This window comes from Microtus oregoni, unplaced genomic scaffold (genome assembly GCF_018167655.1).
Source record: "Microtus oregoni isolate MIOR12 unplaced genomic scaffold, Mior012 000034F_ref0000314, whole genome shotgun sequence".
Classification (NCBI taxonomy): Eukaryota; Metazoa; Chordata; class Mammalia; order Rodentia; family Cricetidae; genus Microtus; species Microtus oregoni.
The window spans coordinates 12,298,567-12,312,166 of record NW_024543093.1 but is presented as its reverse complement, the minus strand read 5'-3'; the positions used below and the strand labels follow the sequence as shown (position 1 = coordinate 12,312,166).

The window sequence follows — 13,600 nt, the reverse complement described above, 5'->3', positions numbered from 1 at the left end:
AGCATTTGTAGAGTCCAAGGAAAGTCCAGCTTTCCAGAGAGATCTACTCAAGATAGATCTGTAAATCCATCGCATTTCCAGCATGAATGAAGAGACGTATGTGCGCGCAGGGTAGAAGGCGGTGTGAGAGGAAGTCCTATCGCCTCTCTTTGCAGAGAACTGAACTCACTTGTTAATGTCACCGCTTTGCATCCTCAGACCAAAACTGCACTGGCCTTGCTGTATGACGAAGGGCTGGAGAATGCCTACGACGTCCGGCTGAAGCTGACTAAAGAGGTGCTGACTATCCAGAAGCAAGATGTCGTCTGCATCGGGGGAGCCCCTCCTGGTGCGAATGTAAGTGCTCCTGCTTCCAGGGCGTGGCTCAAGCCAAGCCAGGTCTGGGAGCTTCCGAAGAGCCCTGCAAACACCACTGTCCAGGAAGGTCCTGTGAGAAGTTGGTATGCTGCAAGACATCTAACATCTATCCCCCAGGCCTGGCTGATAACATCACAGGTTAAATGCTCGTTTGGTAGTTCTAGCCCATGCCTTCTCCACAGTGGCTTTTTAATGTTGCATGTAGGAGTGAGAGAGGTATGGTGCGTACATGTGTGTGTATGTGGGAGTGGGGCGAGGTGAGGTCATTGTATGCATGTGCATACGTGTAATGTGTACGATGTAGTCATTTGTATGTTGTGTGGAGGCCAGAGGTTGTCATCAGGTCCTCCTCTGTTTCTCTCCTTATCTTGTGATACAGAATTCCTCACTGAACCCAGAGCTCCTCAGTTTGGCTAGGCTGGCTGCCCAGTGGGTCTGCCTATCTCTGCACATTTCTTAGCATGGATACTTCTGGATAGGAACTGTATTCAAAAAGTGATATCACATATCTTTAATCCCAGCACGTGGGAGGCAGAAGAAGTCATGTATCTCTGGGAATCTGAGGCTAGCCTGAGGTACATAACAAGTTCAAAGCTAGTCAGGGGCGCATAGTAAGAGTCTATCTAAAAAGCCAGAACAACCACCAAGTGTCCTTCGTTGACTTTCATTTAACTAGAGCATGGTGTGGAACGAAGTGGCCTTCACATAGCCCATGCAGCAAGTCTGGTGGATCGAGTCACTTAGAGGACATGATCAAGTCACTGGGGAATTCATCATTGTGGTCAGGAGAAATATCAAGGCAGAATCTGTTGTGTGTAGAGAGCCACCCACCAAAGTCAAGGCCATAGCATTCAGAGCTGGGTAAGGAGTTGAATGGGTGAGGTGAATGACCCCTGGCAATGTGTAGTCTGGATATTCTCCTTCAAATGGGCACCCCCTTTTCTACACACAGACCCTCACTCACTAATTAAGGAACAGATGGAGAACTGTGATGGCTTCTGGGCAGTAGATGTGTTCCAAAGGGCAGTTCACTGAATTCTCAGATTTTATTTCATGCCCCTCCCACAATGGATTATGAAATGACTTTTAGAAGAGATTGCATTTAGGATTCAGCCCAGCACATTACCCTAAAGATTAGCTGGTACTCACACCTTGGCTATGGTCTCACTTCAACTGTGCTTGGCTCTCTCCACCTTTCCTTCTGACTAGAAATATGTCTTCTCCGGCATAGATAATTCTTACCTTTGTGCATCTTTTCATCAAGCACAAAGGTGGCTTTGAAGTACGAGAGGCAGCTCTCCTATTGTATTCTCCTTCACGTTCCTGTGAGATGTTTTTACCCACTCTAACCCTCACTTCTTAACTTCCAGACTAGAGTTTGTTATAGCTTCAAACTTGTGTTCAGATCTGTACCTCTAGGATCCTGACTTCCCTGGCTGATGAACTATGATAATGGAACTACAAACTAAAATATGCCTCCCAAGTTCCATCGTAATGTTGCATTCCAATACAAACCCTACCAAAGGCTCTTTTCCAAATAGGAGATCTTCTGTCCCTACAGCAGAGTTTGACTTTTATCAAGTCTATTAAGACATAAATGACAAATAAAATTACATGTATCTAGCAGTAGAGTATGATGATTGGATTTATAAATATAACTGTTTGATTTAAGTATAGAAATGATTGCTCTAACTCTGAAGTTATTATATATATGTATATATATACATATACATATACATATACATATACATATACATATACATATACATATATATATATAATAGTGTATATTTACATTGTTTGCATGTGTGTGGAGGTCTCGGGGATACTAGAGTGTGAGATTTACCCTCCAAGCAAACTTCAAGTATACAGTACAATATTGTGAACCATCATCCTCATCTTGAAGTCGAAGTCCCAGAACTTAAACCTTTTTGTTTGTATTTTCTTAAGGCAGTCTCCTGTGTCCCAGGCTGCCCTCAAACTCCCATGTAACCAATAGATAGACATGAACTTCTGATCCTCCTGCCCGTATCTTCTAGGTTCTAGAATTTCAGACATGGGCCAGCACACCCAGCTACAAATTACCAATCATGTAACTCACACCTTTTGCCTCTGGCCAATGTTGTTACATGTGCACCTTGTAACTCGGGTACCCAACAGAGAGATGACATCACGCTATATTCTTCTTTGTGCCTGAATTGTCACAGTATATTAATAATCTTCTGCAGTTCATATGTGGGGTGACAGATAAGTATCTTCCCCTCCTGTTCAGGGTTGACTGGTATCCCACTGTGGAATCTCAATCAGCTCATTCATCCTTAGATACTCGGCTTGTTTTGAGATCCTGGATGTGGTGATGAATGCCCTGATGAATGTGACTTAAACTGCATGCTGCTGCTCTCTGCTGCTCCCTCTTGCTGACCTGTGAATGGCAACTCTCTTTGTCCCTCAGATAAAGAGTGACAATGTGTCTGCAATTGGAGCCAGGTACACTTGAGTGTGGCCTAGATGAAGAACATGAAAATGGCTGTTCTCACACTATAGTCTCTAAACTGCGCCTCTTTCCATGTGTGTTTTTAAAAATGGTTTATTACTTAGACATATGATCTATGCACAAAATATAATGCTTCTACTTACAAGGCTAAGCAGGGTGTTCACCCACGGACCCTGTAGTATGTTTATTTGCTCTCATTTTTTTTTTTTTTTTTTTAGTTTCTTCATCTGAGTATAATGATGTGTTTAAGGCATCAGCTTTGTTGGGGAGTGATGGATTCAGACCTCCATGTCCTGCTCTTCTGGGAAGCTCTCTTAGAAGCACAGGCATTTGCTGCCACAACCAGTTAAAACTTAGCTATCGTATAACCGACATACTCCTTCCTAAGAGCATATTTCCAGGTTGAAATGGCGGTCTGTGGAAGACACCACACATGCCAAGGACCGCAGCAGCTTTTCCTACCAACCTGGTGTTTCTATCTGTACTATTTTGGTACCCAAGTCCCAGAAAGAAACGGGGTCCCTGGGTGTCCTGCCATAGTCCTCAGCTTCTGTCCTTGCTTTTCAAACATTGATTCTTTGGAGCCCTTCATTCTGAACGCTAATTACTCTTCAGTTAAAGTATGATGTTTATGGTGTTTATAGTGTTTCGAGGGAAAAGAAAAGCTTTTCTTTGCTTATTATTGTAACTCTAGTCATCTCCCTGTCCTTCTCAGCATGATTCCTGCATCTTGTGTCCCTGTGGAAAACTTTCCATTGTATTTAGAACACAGCAAGAAGAAAGACCATGCTTTCATATGGAAGAGACAAGATTCTGAGTCTTGCCAGTTACGGGCGTGTTATGTTTTTAGCTTCTATCATCATATTGATTTAATTGTTATCAGCCATCTGTATTCAGGGGTTATGAAAAAACTGATTCCTCCAGAATGCACGCTGGTGACGGCAGAGACGAAACGCAGGGAAACCGCAGGCATGCGTGCTGAGGATCTCCCTTCTGCTGATGGCAGGAGGAGACCAAGTTAAAAGGGAGCCAGCTTCTATACTTGGAGAATGGACATGGCCCTTGTCCACCTGAGGCTCTGTTGTCAGAGCAACGTGAGGACGAGACAACAAGCTAGCCTGCTCTGTAGCAATGCCTTCAACAGGACCTGATCTTACCAGCAGCCTTTTTTCCTGTAAGAAGACCACCAGTTGAGGTTGGCTATGGTGCTGCTACTGCAGAGGTTGGAGAGTGATAAATTAGAAGATTTTATTTTAAAAATTGCTTGAGTTTTAATTAGGAAGTTATATGTTCATTCTCTTTTCTTTTGTTCATTCTCTGGTAATGCATTGTAACCTAAACTTATGTTTTTCCTAACATTTTTTAAAGCACAGAACTGTTACAGTCCGGAGACAGCCTGTGGGTGGCCTGGGCCTAAGCATCAAGGTATGAGCTTGTTTCCTCCCCCGCCCCCAGCACATCAGGCCCCAAAGCCTTCAGTGTCAGTCCTGATAACTGTTTCCTTCTCCTGTCTCTGCCATCTAGGGGGGAGCAGAGCATGGTGTCCCTGTCGTCATATCCAAAATATTCAAAGACCAAGCAGGTAAGACTGGCCCTGGTGACGGGCATGACCAATGACTACTATGAGAAAATGGCTTTTGAAGTGATAAAATGAGCACACAGTTATTTTGGCTGCATGCTTTAAGTTAAATGTCACTACGGCGGCTATGTGTTGTTTTAGAGAATGAGTCTGGTCCCCTGATATGTGCTGGCTTCCCCTCTCCATTTCTCCTGACCCTGTCAGCCCATACAAGACCGTTTCTTGTGTGATGTGTCCATGTACCACAGAGAACACTTACTGCTTCAAGTCTGAGCAATGAGTCTCTTACCATTGGCTTAAGCATGAGGAGACTTAAATGTAGGCGATACCCTGTCGTGTCCACTGGCATTTAGAAAGAGTCTGTGGGCATGAAAATAACTTACCCATTGTAGAACTCCAGACATGCTCAAGAGTGACCCAGGAGGGAAACGAAAATCCACCGCTTGGAACCAGGGAACATGGGCATCATGTCGTTATCTGTCCATCAGGCTGTGAGAGGAGCCCCAGCTATGGTTAGGAATGGCAGAACTCTTGTCTCTGAGAGGATATGTGCATACAGGTGAGGGTGGGACTTCCTTATGGGGCAGGTAATTCTCAGCAAACAGGCTATTTCCTGATGTTCCCAGATGATTGCTACTGGACACATTGCTGTCAGCGTCTCACAACAGCTTCCTCTGCCCTTCCTCCAGCTTTGCCATCCCAGCCCAGCCTCTGCCTGGGAATCTCAATCTCCACAGGCCAGCGTGCTGGGGTTAATATGGGCAGTCCCCTGCAGTCTGTTTTCCCAGGGTGGAGGGAAGGTTAACAAGCATCCTAGGGCCTCAAATTAAAAAGGATGAAAGACAGGACCCGGAAGTGGGGTCAGTTTGGTGAGCTCGCACACCTCGAACTGAGACCATAACTGGGGGTGGCAGTCACCACGGACACCTGTGGTTCTGTGTCTGCTCCTGTTGGAAACAAAGGGATGCGGAGGGGAGAACAAGCTTGACCTGTCTCTCAAAGCCATCTCATCCATTTCATCTGACCGTACCAGACAAAGAACCAGAGTTAGTCTGGTCCAGTTTGCCTGGGTCTGAGCTGCTCTGAATGCCCTAATGGCAGGAGGTGTCAGAAAGCCCGTGCCATAGATCCATCCAGGCCACTGACAAAGGTCACAGACAGCATGGGATTGTGTTGCAGAGACAGTTCAAATGAGAGGCAGATTTCCAGAGAGATTGTGGAGCCCCATGACACCTTTGGATAAATTTTTGGGAAGGAGAGAAGTGCCCACATAGTTCATTGTGAAATTGGAATCTACATGAGAATTTGTCATCGTCTAGGACGTTTAGAAGTTAATGCCTGGAGACATTTTTCTCTTTTCTGAGTGCAGTGGCAAACCCTACTTGTAGCAGACAGGATATCTAGTTAGGATTGAGATCGAATAAGCCTAGGGGTGCAGCTTTCTGTGCTCACTGCCCAGAGGCAGGAAGACACTGCCTCTAGGTCTTGATAGAAAAGATGGAAGTATGCGTCTTACTACACACACACACACTTATCCCATCCCCCACCCCTTAGTGGCACCAAGGATTTTATTTGATCCGAAGATATGAGCTGAGTTCTAACCTTGGCAAACAGGAAAGTGAAAGACCTATATAGTTCTCAGAATCAAATACTAATTCTTTTTGAGATTTTTTTAAAAAGCATTTAGAAACAAATGCTGTGCTTAAATCGGACTACAGGCCCCGTGTTGTTTATCAGATGTAACTGTGGAGCTGACATGCTTTACCGAAGCAGAGACTCTGGTGCATCAAAAGTGAAATTCTATAAGTAAGGAATAAATCAATTCCCTTGTGCATTAGCTGTGTTTAATTACTTCTGTGCCCCTGGCAGCCCTCTTCGTGGCTGATTAATAATTGAAGGAAGACTGTTCGTGGGTATTTCTGTCTCTGGAGGTCATCTTCATAAACATTATCGGTTCTTTTTCATTGGTGCATTTCTTATTTTTTTAAACTTGTGGATTGGAAATGGTTCAGAAAGGAACGAGGCTAAACAGCAGAGAAGTCAGTGAGAAATTTCATGCTCAGCTGAGAGAGAAAACCTTGGTGCAGACAGAAGTGGGAGTGAGACTGGTTGTGAGAAGGGTACCCTGTGTGGACTGTTGAAATCACCCCTGCCTGCTTCCCCTAATCAAATGCATGTGGTCAGAGGACCTAGGACTTAGAAGATTGCCGACAGAGCTGCCTGGCGTGAGGACATGCTGTCAGAGTGCTTTGAGGGAATGCTTTTCTTCAGCTCCTTGGAAGCCTCTCATGTAACTCCAGTCCAGTCAGGCTTGATATCCATCTGACATCCAAAACTGACTGATGGAGGAAGGTCATTGGTTAAATAAAAAGAAACTGCTTGGCTCTCATTGGTTAGAGATAGGTGGGAGGAGTAAACAGAACAGAACGCTGGGAGGAAGAGGAAGTGAGCTCAGACTCCACAGCTCTCCCCTTGGGAGCAGACGCCTGCAGAGAGAGAGAGAGGCCATGCTCCGCTTTTCCGGGCAGACGCAGGCGATGAAGCAAGCCGCCAGGTTAGACATGCTGAACCTTTCCCGGTAAGACTGGTGCTCACAGATTATTAGAGATGGGTTGATCGGGATGTGAGAATTAGCCTGTAAGGGCTAGAGCTAAAGGGCCAAGCAGTGTTTAAATGAATACCGTTTGTGTGTTGTTATTTCGGAGCATAAGCTAGCTGAGCAGGCGGCCGGGGTGCTGGGAACGCAGCCCCGCTGCCCCTATTTACAACAACTGACATCCAATCCAGAGAGTGTGTTGATTGTGTTAGCTGGCCTCAGTCCCTTTCTTACAGGAGTGATTCGGAGACACTCTTCATGTCTTCATTATGCTGATCATCTGCATCAGATAATCTGTAGTTTCATGCATAAAATGTGTGAAGGAAATGTAAGTGGTTACAGTTAGAATTAGGGCTTGTTCTCACTTGCTCATATCTTAATGTATAACATGGTCTCAGAGTCATAAACAGAGGAGGGCTGGCTCACCCTGAGTCTCGATATTGTTGGAGAAGGGAGGCTGCTTGTTGGTTCCCGGCCACCCGGCTAACGCAGACCCGGAACAATCACACAGAATTAAATCACTGCTTGGCCCATTAGCTCTAGCTTCTTATTGACTAACTCTTACATATTAATTTAACCCATCTCCATTAATCTGTGTATCACCGTGTGGCAGTGGCTTACCAGCAAAGTTTCAGCATGTCTGATTCTAGTGGCGGCTCCATGGCATCTCTCTGATTCCACCCTTCTCCCTCCCAGCATTCAGTTCAGTTTTTCCTGCCTACCTATGTTCTGAATGCATAGAGATCTGGCGCGTAATAAAAGGAATCCCACACTAGCTCAAAACTAAGAAATATACAGGTATTTATTAATAGATAAAACTTACAAATCACAAATCAAGATTCTCTGCCTGAATGAAGGATAAAGATGCCAGCAAAACCGGGGTCCAGGGGGAAAGGCAGAGAGGAAGAGGGCCAGACACGCTTCCACATCCAGGTAAATAGTCTATGAGGCCATGCCCCAGTAGGTGGGTAGTTGTTAGCTATACACCTTCCTGCAGCAAAGTTCTGGCCTACTATAGATCCAAAGCAGTTTCTTTACTCATTAATGTTAATCACAGCATACAGAAAGGAAATCCCACATCATCTATACGAGGCTAACAGAGGGCTATGCCTTTACATAAAGAATATGGTGGGTGAATAGAGTATAATACTTAATACCCAACATTGCAGGAGCTCTGGAGGATGGACCTTACCACAGCAGGTACACTCATCACTAATGCATGAAATCATCCGACATTTGACTATTCCCAGGCTTGAGAAACGAAGCCTGCATTTCTCACCCAGATGTGGACATAAAGAGCACACACTGTTAGCCAATTAAGTATGGAGTCTTCAGACAGTCTAGGAACTGGGCAGGAAGATCAGAAACAAGAATAAGACCTTGGAGTTGGACCTTGCTTATTCCAAGAGAAACTGCCTGTATTCAAGGATACTCTAAGATGTTCACTGTGAGTTGGATAGGTATTGCAGCATCCCCAGGAGAAAGGCCTACATAAGCAGGGCATTCTATGCTCCCACTCTCTGACCACCTCAGCTGACCCTCAGGCTATTCCTTCTGTCTTACTCTTAGGAACAAGACTGATGTAGCCTGTTGGATCAAAGAAGAAAAATCTCTTATGTATCTAAGAATTTGTCCAACGTTCTTCAACAAATAGCTCTCTGGGGCATTCAGTGAGGATACTGAAGTTGTCTGTTGCAGGACAGGCTGACAGTGAAAGCTCCCACCACACACACTCAGAAAACAGGGACCACATGCTGTGTGTAAGATATTAAGAATTATTGAATAAGAAAACATGGCTGTTTTTTTAAACTGTTTTTGCTGTATAGGTGATGGTGTCGTTTTATGATTAAGAGGAGCCACTTTTGAAAAGTCCAGGGGTAAGGGTAGTTTGCACTGTAAATGTCACTCTCAGGAGAGGACATCCTGGAAGTGCAGGTGCAGCCATTCAGGTCACCATGCGGGATAAAGAGACCCGGATGAATGACACAGACGTGCTCTGCTGAGCTCAAGAGTGAATGGGCAGAGTTCAGATGCCCTTTGTAGCTTAAGTGTCAGGCTGCTGATGGTGAGCAGTGGTAGCAAGAGGGCAGAGACTGAGCGCTGCCTACTGGTTCATCACTTTTGGAAAGAGGGGAGTGGCAATGACCTTGATAAAGTGACCTACCAGCCCTGTGGAGTTAGGTGACAGCAGGGACAGGAAAACAATATTCTGTGATCTGTGCAGAGAGGTGTATGTGCATGGGTTCCGAGGGCACAATGGAGAAAGGAGGATCTAGCTTGAATCGATGGAGAAGGGAACTCCTGAAGGACACAGTGGTTAGAGAGGATGCTGAGAACAGGGCTAAGAGGGAAGGCGGGAGTTGAGAGGGAAAGACGGTGCTGTCTCAGGTCTGGCTTTCCCATCCTTTGGGAAGTGATCTTTCGTGTCTCCTCAGCTGTGGAGCATGGAGATAAGTTAGTGAGTGTGACCAGCTTGCAGATCCTGATGGCATCACCCAGGAATGTCATGGTGTCGTAGAATTTACACCACACACTTAAATCCACCCTAGGGTTCAGAAGACGACAACCCTGGCTCCTGTGATCTCAAAGGTTCAGAGTCCTACAGGTCTGTCCCTCCTATGGCTCAGGGACCAGATGATCCTGACACTGTCGACAAATCAGATGCTCAGCTGTGCATCTTGGTCTCCAGATCCTTTTTAATTCATGGTGTGATGTTTGACATCATGACGGGGAGATTTGTCATCACATATTTTATTAAAGACATCTTGAAAATAATTTAAGAGCATTAAAACTTCATCATAAATTTCAGTTCCTTTGATTCTTCACCTACTTCAAATCAATTCTATACATGTCTGCAACTTATTCATTTGGTAACTGAAAAACTCCATCAAATAGGCAAAACATCCATGACTGCTATAATTGCAGTCCCCCGTCATTCCTTTCTTCCTCCCCCTTCCTTCCTTCCTTCCTTCCTTCCTTCCTTCCTTCCTTCCTTCCTTTCCTTGTAACATTTCCTTATAACAAGCACAGACTTTGGTGATGGGAGTTGTGGAGAAAGATGGTTTTGCTTTTGTAGACTACATTACAAAGGGAGAAGGAAAACACAATACATCGAAGCTGGAACTTTTCTGTTCCACATATCATTGTGTAGCCTCTAAGGATCCATGAGTTCTTGATGGGATCATCCCCGTATTTCAGAGGAGGACACTGAGACAGACATCTGGAAGAGGTTTCCTAATGATAGACAGCGGCAGCAGGAACAGGGCACTTCCAGGCCCTTGCCTCCACGCCCATTCCTTACAACACTGTGAGGTTGGTACCACAGAGTCAGAGTGTGTCTGCTGCTTCTTTGCTTACTCCTGAACATTCTTTGTATTACTCCTGTTCTGGGTGGCTGCTGCATAAGGCTGGGTGATACTGAGCTTGCGGTGACAATGGGAAAGAAGCTTGAAGCAACATTTCAAATGAACTTGGTTGTAAGAGCAAAATTATTCCTACTATAGATTATTCTCATTGTTGGTTGTTTCATTGAACACAGAATTTTATGGATTATCTCAAGTCAGTTTCTAACTAGATCCCTGTGATAGTCTGAATCAGGCTTGTATATACTTGAGTGTTTAATCCACAGTTAATAGAACTGTTTATGAAGGATTAGGAGGTATGGCCTTATTGGAGAAGGCATGTCACTAGGGACAGATTTTGAAGTTTCAAAATCCCATACCATTCCCAGTTAGCTTTCACTCTGCCTTAGGCTACTGCTCTAGTGCCATTGCCTTCCTGCCACCTGTTCCTTTCTACCATGCTCCCACCATAATGATGACGGATTCTAACACTCTGGAACTGTGAGCCCCAGATTAAACATTGTCTTCGTCATAGAAAAGCAGCTAAGACAATCGCTTATCTCAAACATTTTTATATTTACACTTCATTAGTCAATCAAAAGACTTTCAATGTGTATACATTACACTAAAGTTTGAGTTTTTCCTACCATGAACATTTGCTAAAAGAAAAATGGTAAAGAGCTTTGTTCTTGCAGCTCGAGCCCAGACATTTAGGCTCTATCCTCTGTGCTTGTGGCTCTGGGTGTACGCTTTGTGCAAGTACTTAGTTAATCCAGTAGGGAAGTGGTTGGTGGTAAAATATGCTCTGTCTCCAGGGTTTTGAAGAAAGAAGGTTTGCTTTTTCAACCAAAGAGAACATGGGATGCATATGATAATGCTGGCATGCATGTGCCAGGATTTTGTCTCATGCATGCAGTAGGGTAACTCTATTGAAAGATGGCAGGTCTTCATTCCAGGTCTAAGAGGGAAATGTGGGTAATCACCAAGCAACTCCACTTCCATCTTCTGGGAGGGAAACCTACCATATTCTTTCCTTTCTGCCTCTATGATTAGAGTTGGAGCCCAAATTCTCCCTCTGAGGAGTTGAGACAATGCATTTGCCATGAGTTCCTGTGAGAGCTTTCTTCCCACCATGAGCTTCAGGATCTATTTTCCTTTCAAGAATATTCTGACACTGAGTATGGAGAACATGGTAGCCGGTGTATAAGTATACAGGGACTGACCTGACTTATACCCATCCCTTCCAGTTCTACAATCCAAATTCTCCTGCTCTGGCCATTCAGCTAGGCTCTCTCAGATACCTGAATACCTTTGTCCCGTATATTTCAGTGTCCCCTATATATAACTGAGTCATCTTTTTTGTGCTTGTGTTCATTGGTGACTCTCCCCATTTTGAGAGATAACCTACTTCATTCCCAATCTTTCAAGCTATTCTACTCTCTGATCTTTTTTGGTCTTTTTGCAGCACTTGGAAGATTCACAACGTGGTGTGGTTTTGCGCTGTGCCTAGGTTAGAAGAGAACAGGGGAGCAGGTGTCGAGCTTACCTTCCTCAGAATATGGCTCAGTACTAGGCAAGGGGTCTTTGTCTTTGACTGGAGACTTATGGGAAGCTATACGAGAACCAGATCTGGAAGTTGGGGATACACCATTAAATAGGAGACAAGCAGAAGGGCTGCTGACACACCGAGATAGGGAATGCTCTTTGAGTGTCTTTCAGGTTACTGCACTATGGATCATAGTTAAAGTGTGTAGTGGTAAATAAAGATGTGTCAACACCCTATTTATTAATTGTAGTTACAAGTTGTTGCTAACTAGAATGAAAACATTAGAAAGAGCATTGTAAGCTTTCCCTTGCTCAGATTGTAAGGCAATAGCATCTTCTTGCAATAAATCTCTAGAAATAAAGGTCCTCAGAAACTGCCGTGCCTGTCATGGTCCTACTCTCTTCCATATAGGAAACAAGATAGCACTTACTCCATATAGCAGTAGTTATCTACCTGTGGGTCATGACCCCTTTGGAGAGTGGAATAACCCTTTCACAGGGATTGCCTAAGACTTACATTATGATTTGCAGTAGTAGCAAAATCACAGTTAGGAAGTAACAGTGAAAATAACTTTCTGCTTGGGGTCATTACAGAGGAACTGTACTAAAGGGTCACAACATTAAGAAGGTTGGGAACCACTGACATATAGGAATATCAAATCTGGCATGGGAGTTGGTGAGGTTTTTAATAGCACAAAGAAGAACAGTGAGCAGAAACAGCAAAGGACACACGGTCCAGCGCAGACTGCAGAAATCTCATGAGTTCTCCTCCCTGCCCACCCTCCTTTCCTTTTTTCTGTGTTCATGAGATCCACCATGAGTGTCTACCATCTTGCTAGCTATTGGGACACAGAGTTGGACAGTGCAAGATCCTTAGGCTGGGAAGCTCATGGGCATAGTGAAGAAAGCTGTGTTGAGTCACTGAAAACCTGTCTGTCTGTCATCATGTTGTCTCTAGTCTCTCAATCCATCTCTCTGTTTATCTTCCCACCCTCTTTCTGCCCATTAATCTACTTCCTTCTCAACTATTTATCTAATACTTTCAGTATTTTTGTGTATAGGTATACATATATACATTTTAGTTTTGATCTTTCCATATACATGCATTTATATACATAAATGTTCATTTCAAATACATATTTTGTTAAAAGGCCTCAAAAATATAAGAACATAAATTTTACATGATGGGACTTTATATAGCTCTTCAATCGCAGTGTGCAGTATATTTGGTTGGCCTGTGATTCTCACGTGAGGTGTGCTGGCCTCTGTCAGATGCCAAAGTGATCTCTACAGGGCCAGCTAGAACCTGCCTGTCCTTGGGAAGCTGAGAACTCACCTGTGTTTTGAGGAAGACAGTGACCTATTTTGATTCCATGTCCTCATTGTAGAAAATAATTGAGTTGAAGAACCCAAATTTCTTCTTCAGTAACAGCCACAACACCTATCTCTCACACTTGTCTGGGGAGCTGTGGGTTGGGTTCCTGGTGGCTACGCCGGCTTGCAGAAGTTCTTCAGACCTGTTGTGTCTTCTAGGAGTGGTTGGCATGGCAAAGCCTCACCTCCCTTTGATAGGTGCGTCGCTGTTCTTACCAGCCTATGACTCTGAAGAGTAGCATCCTCATGTCCTGCCTGTGTTTTCTCACCTCTCTGCTTGAATCCTGAGCAGAGGGCTGCAGTAGACAGCAGTG

At 44.4% G+C, this 13,600-nt stretch overlaps 1 protein-coding gene across 2 annotated transcripts in view; it reads left to right on the top strand.

Moving 5' to 3' along the window:
* The first annotated feature begins 203 nt into the window (after positions 1-203).
* Positions 204-13,600, top strand: part of Sntg2 (syntrophin gamma 2) — a 139,870-nt gene continuing 126,473 nt past the window's right edge. Inside the window, exons 1-3 of one of the 2 annotated variants that reach the window (XM_041630352.1) lie at positions 204-336; positions 4,225-4,276; positions 4,376-4,433. In XM_041630352.1, the coding sequence (XP_041486286.1) occupies positions 299-336; positions 4,225-4,276; positions 4,376-4,433 (148 nt within the window). In that variant the 5' untranslated portion in view covers positions 204-298. Of the gene's footprint in view, positions 337-4,219; positions 4,277-4,375; positions 4,434-13,600 lie in introns of both variants that reach the window. The other variant, XM_041630353.1, reaches the window with a different exon arrangement.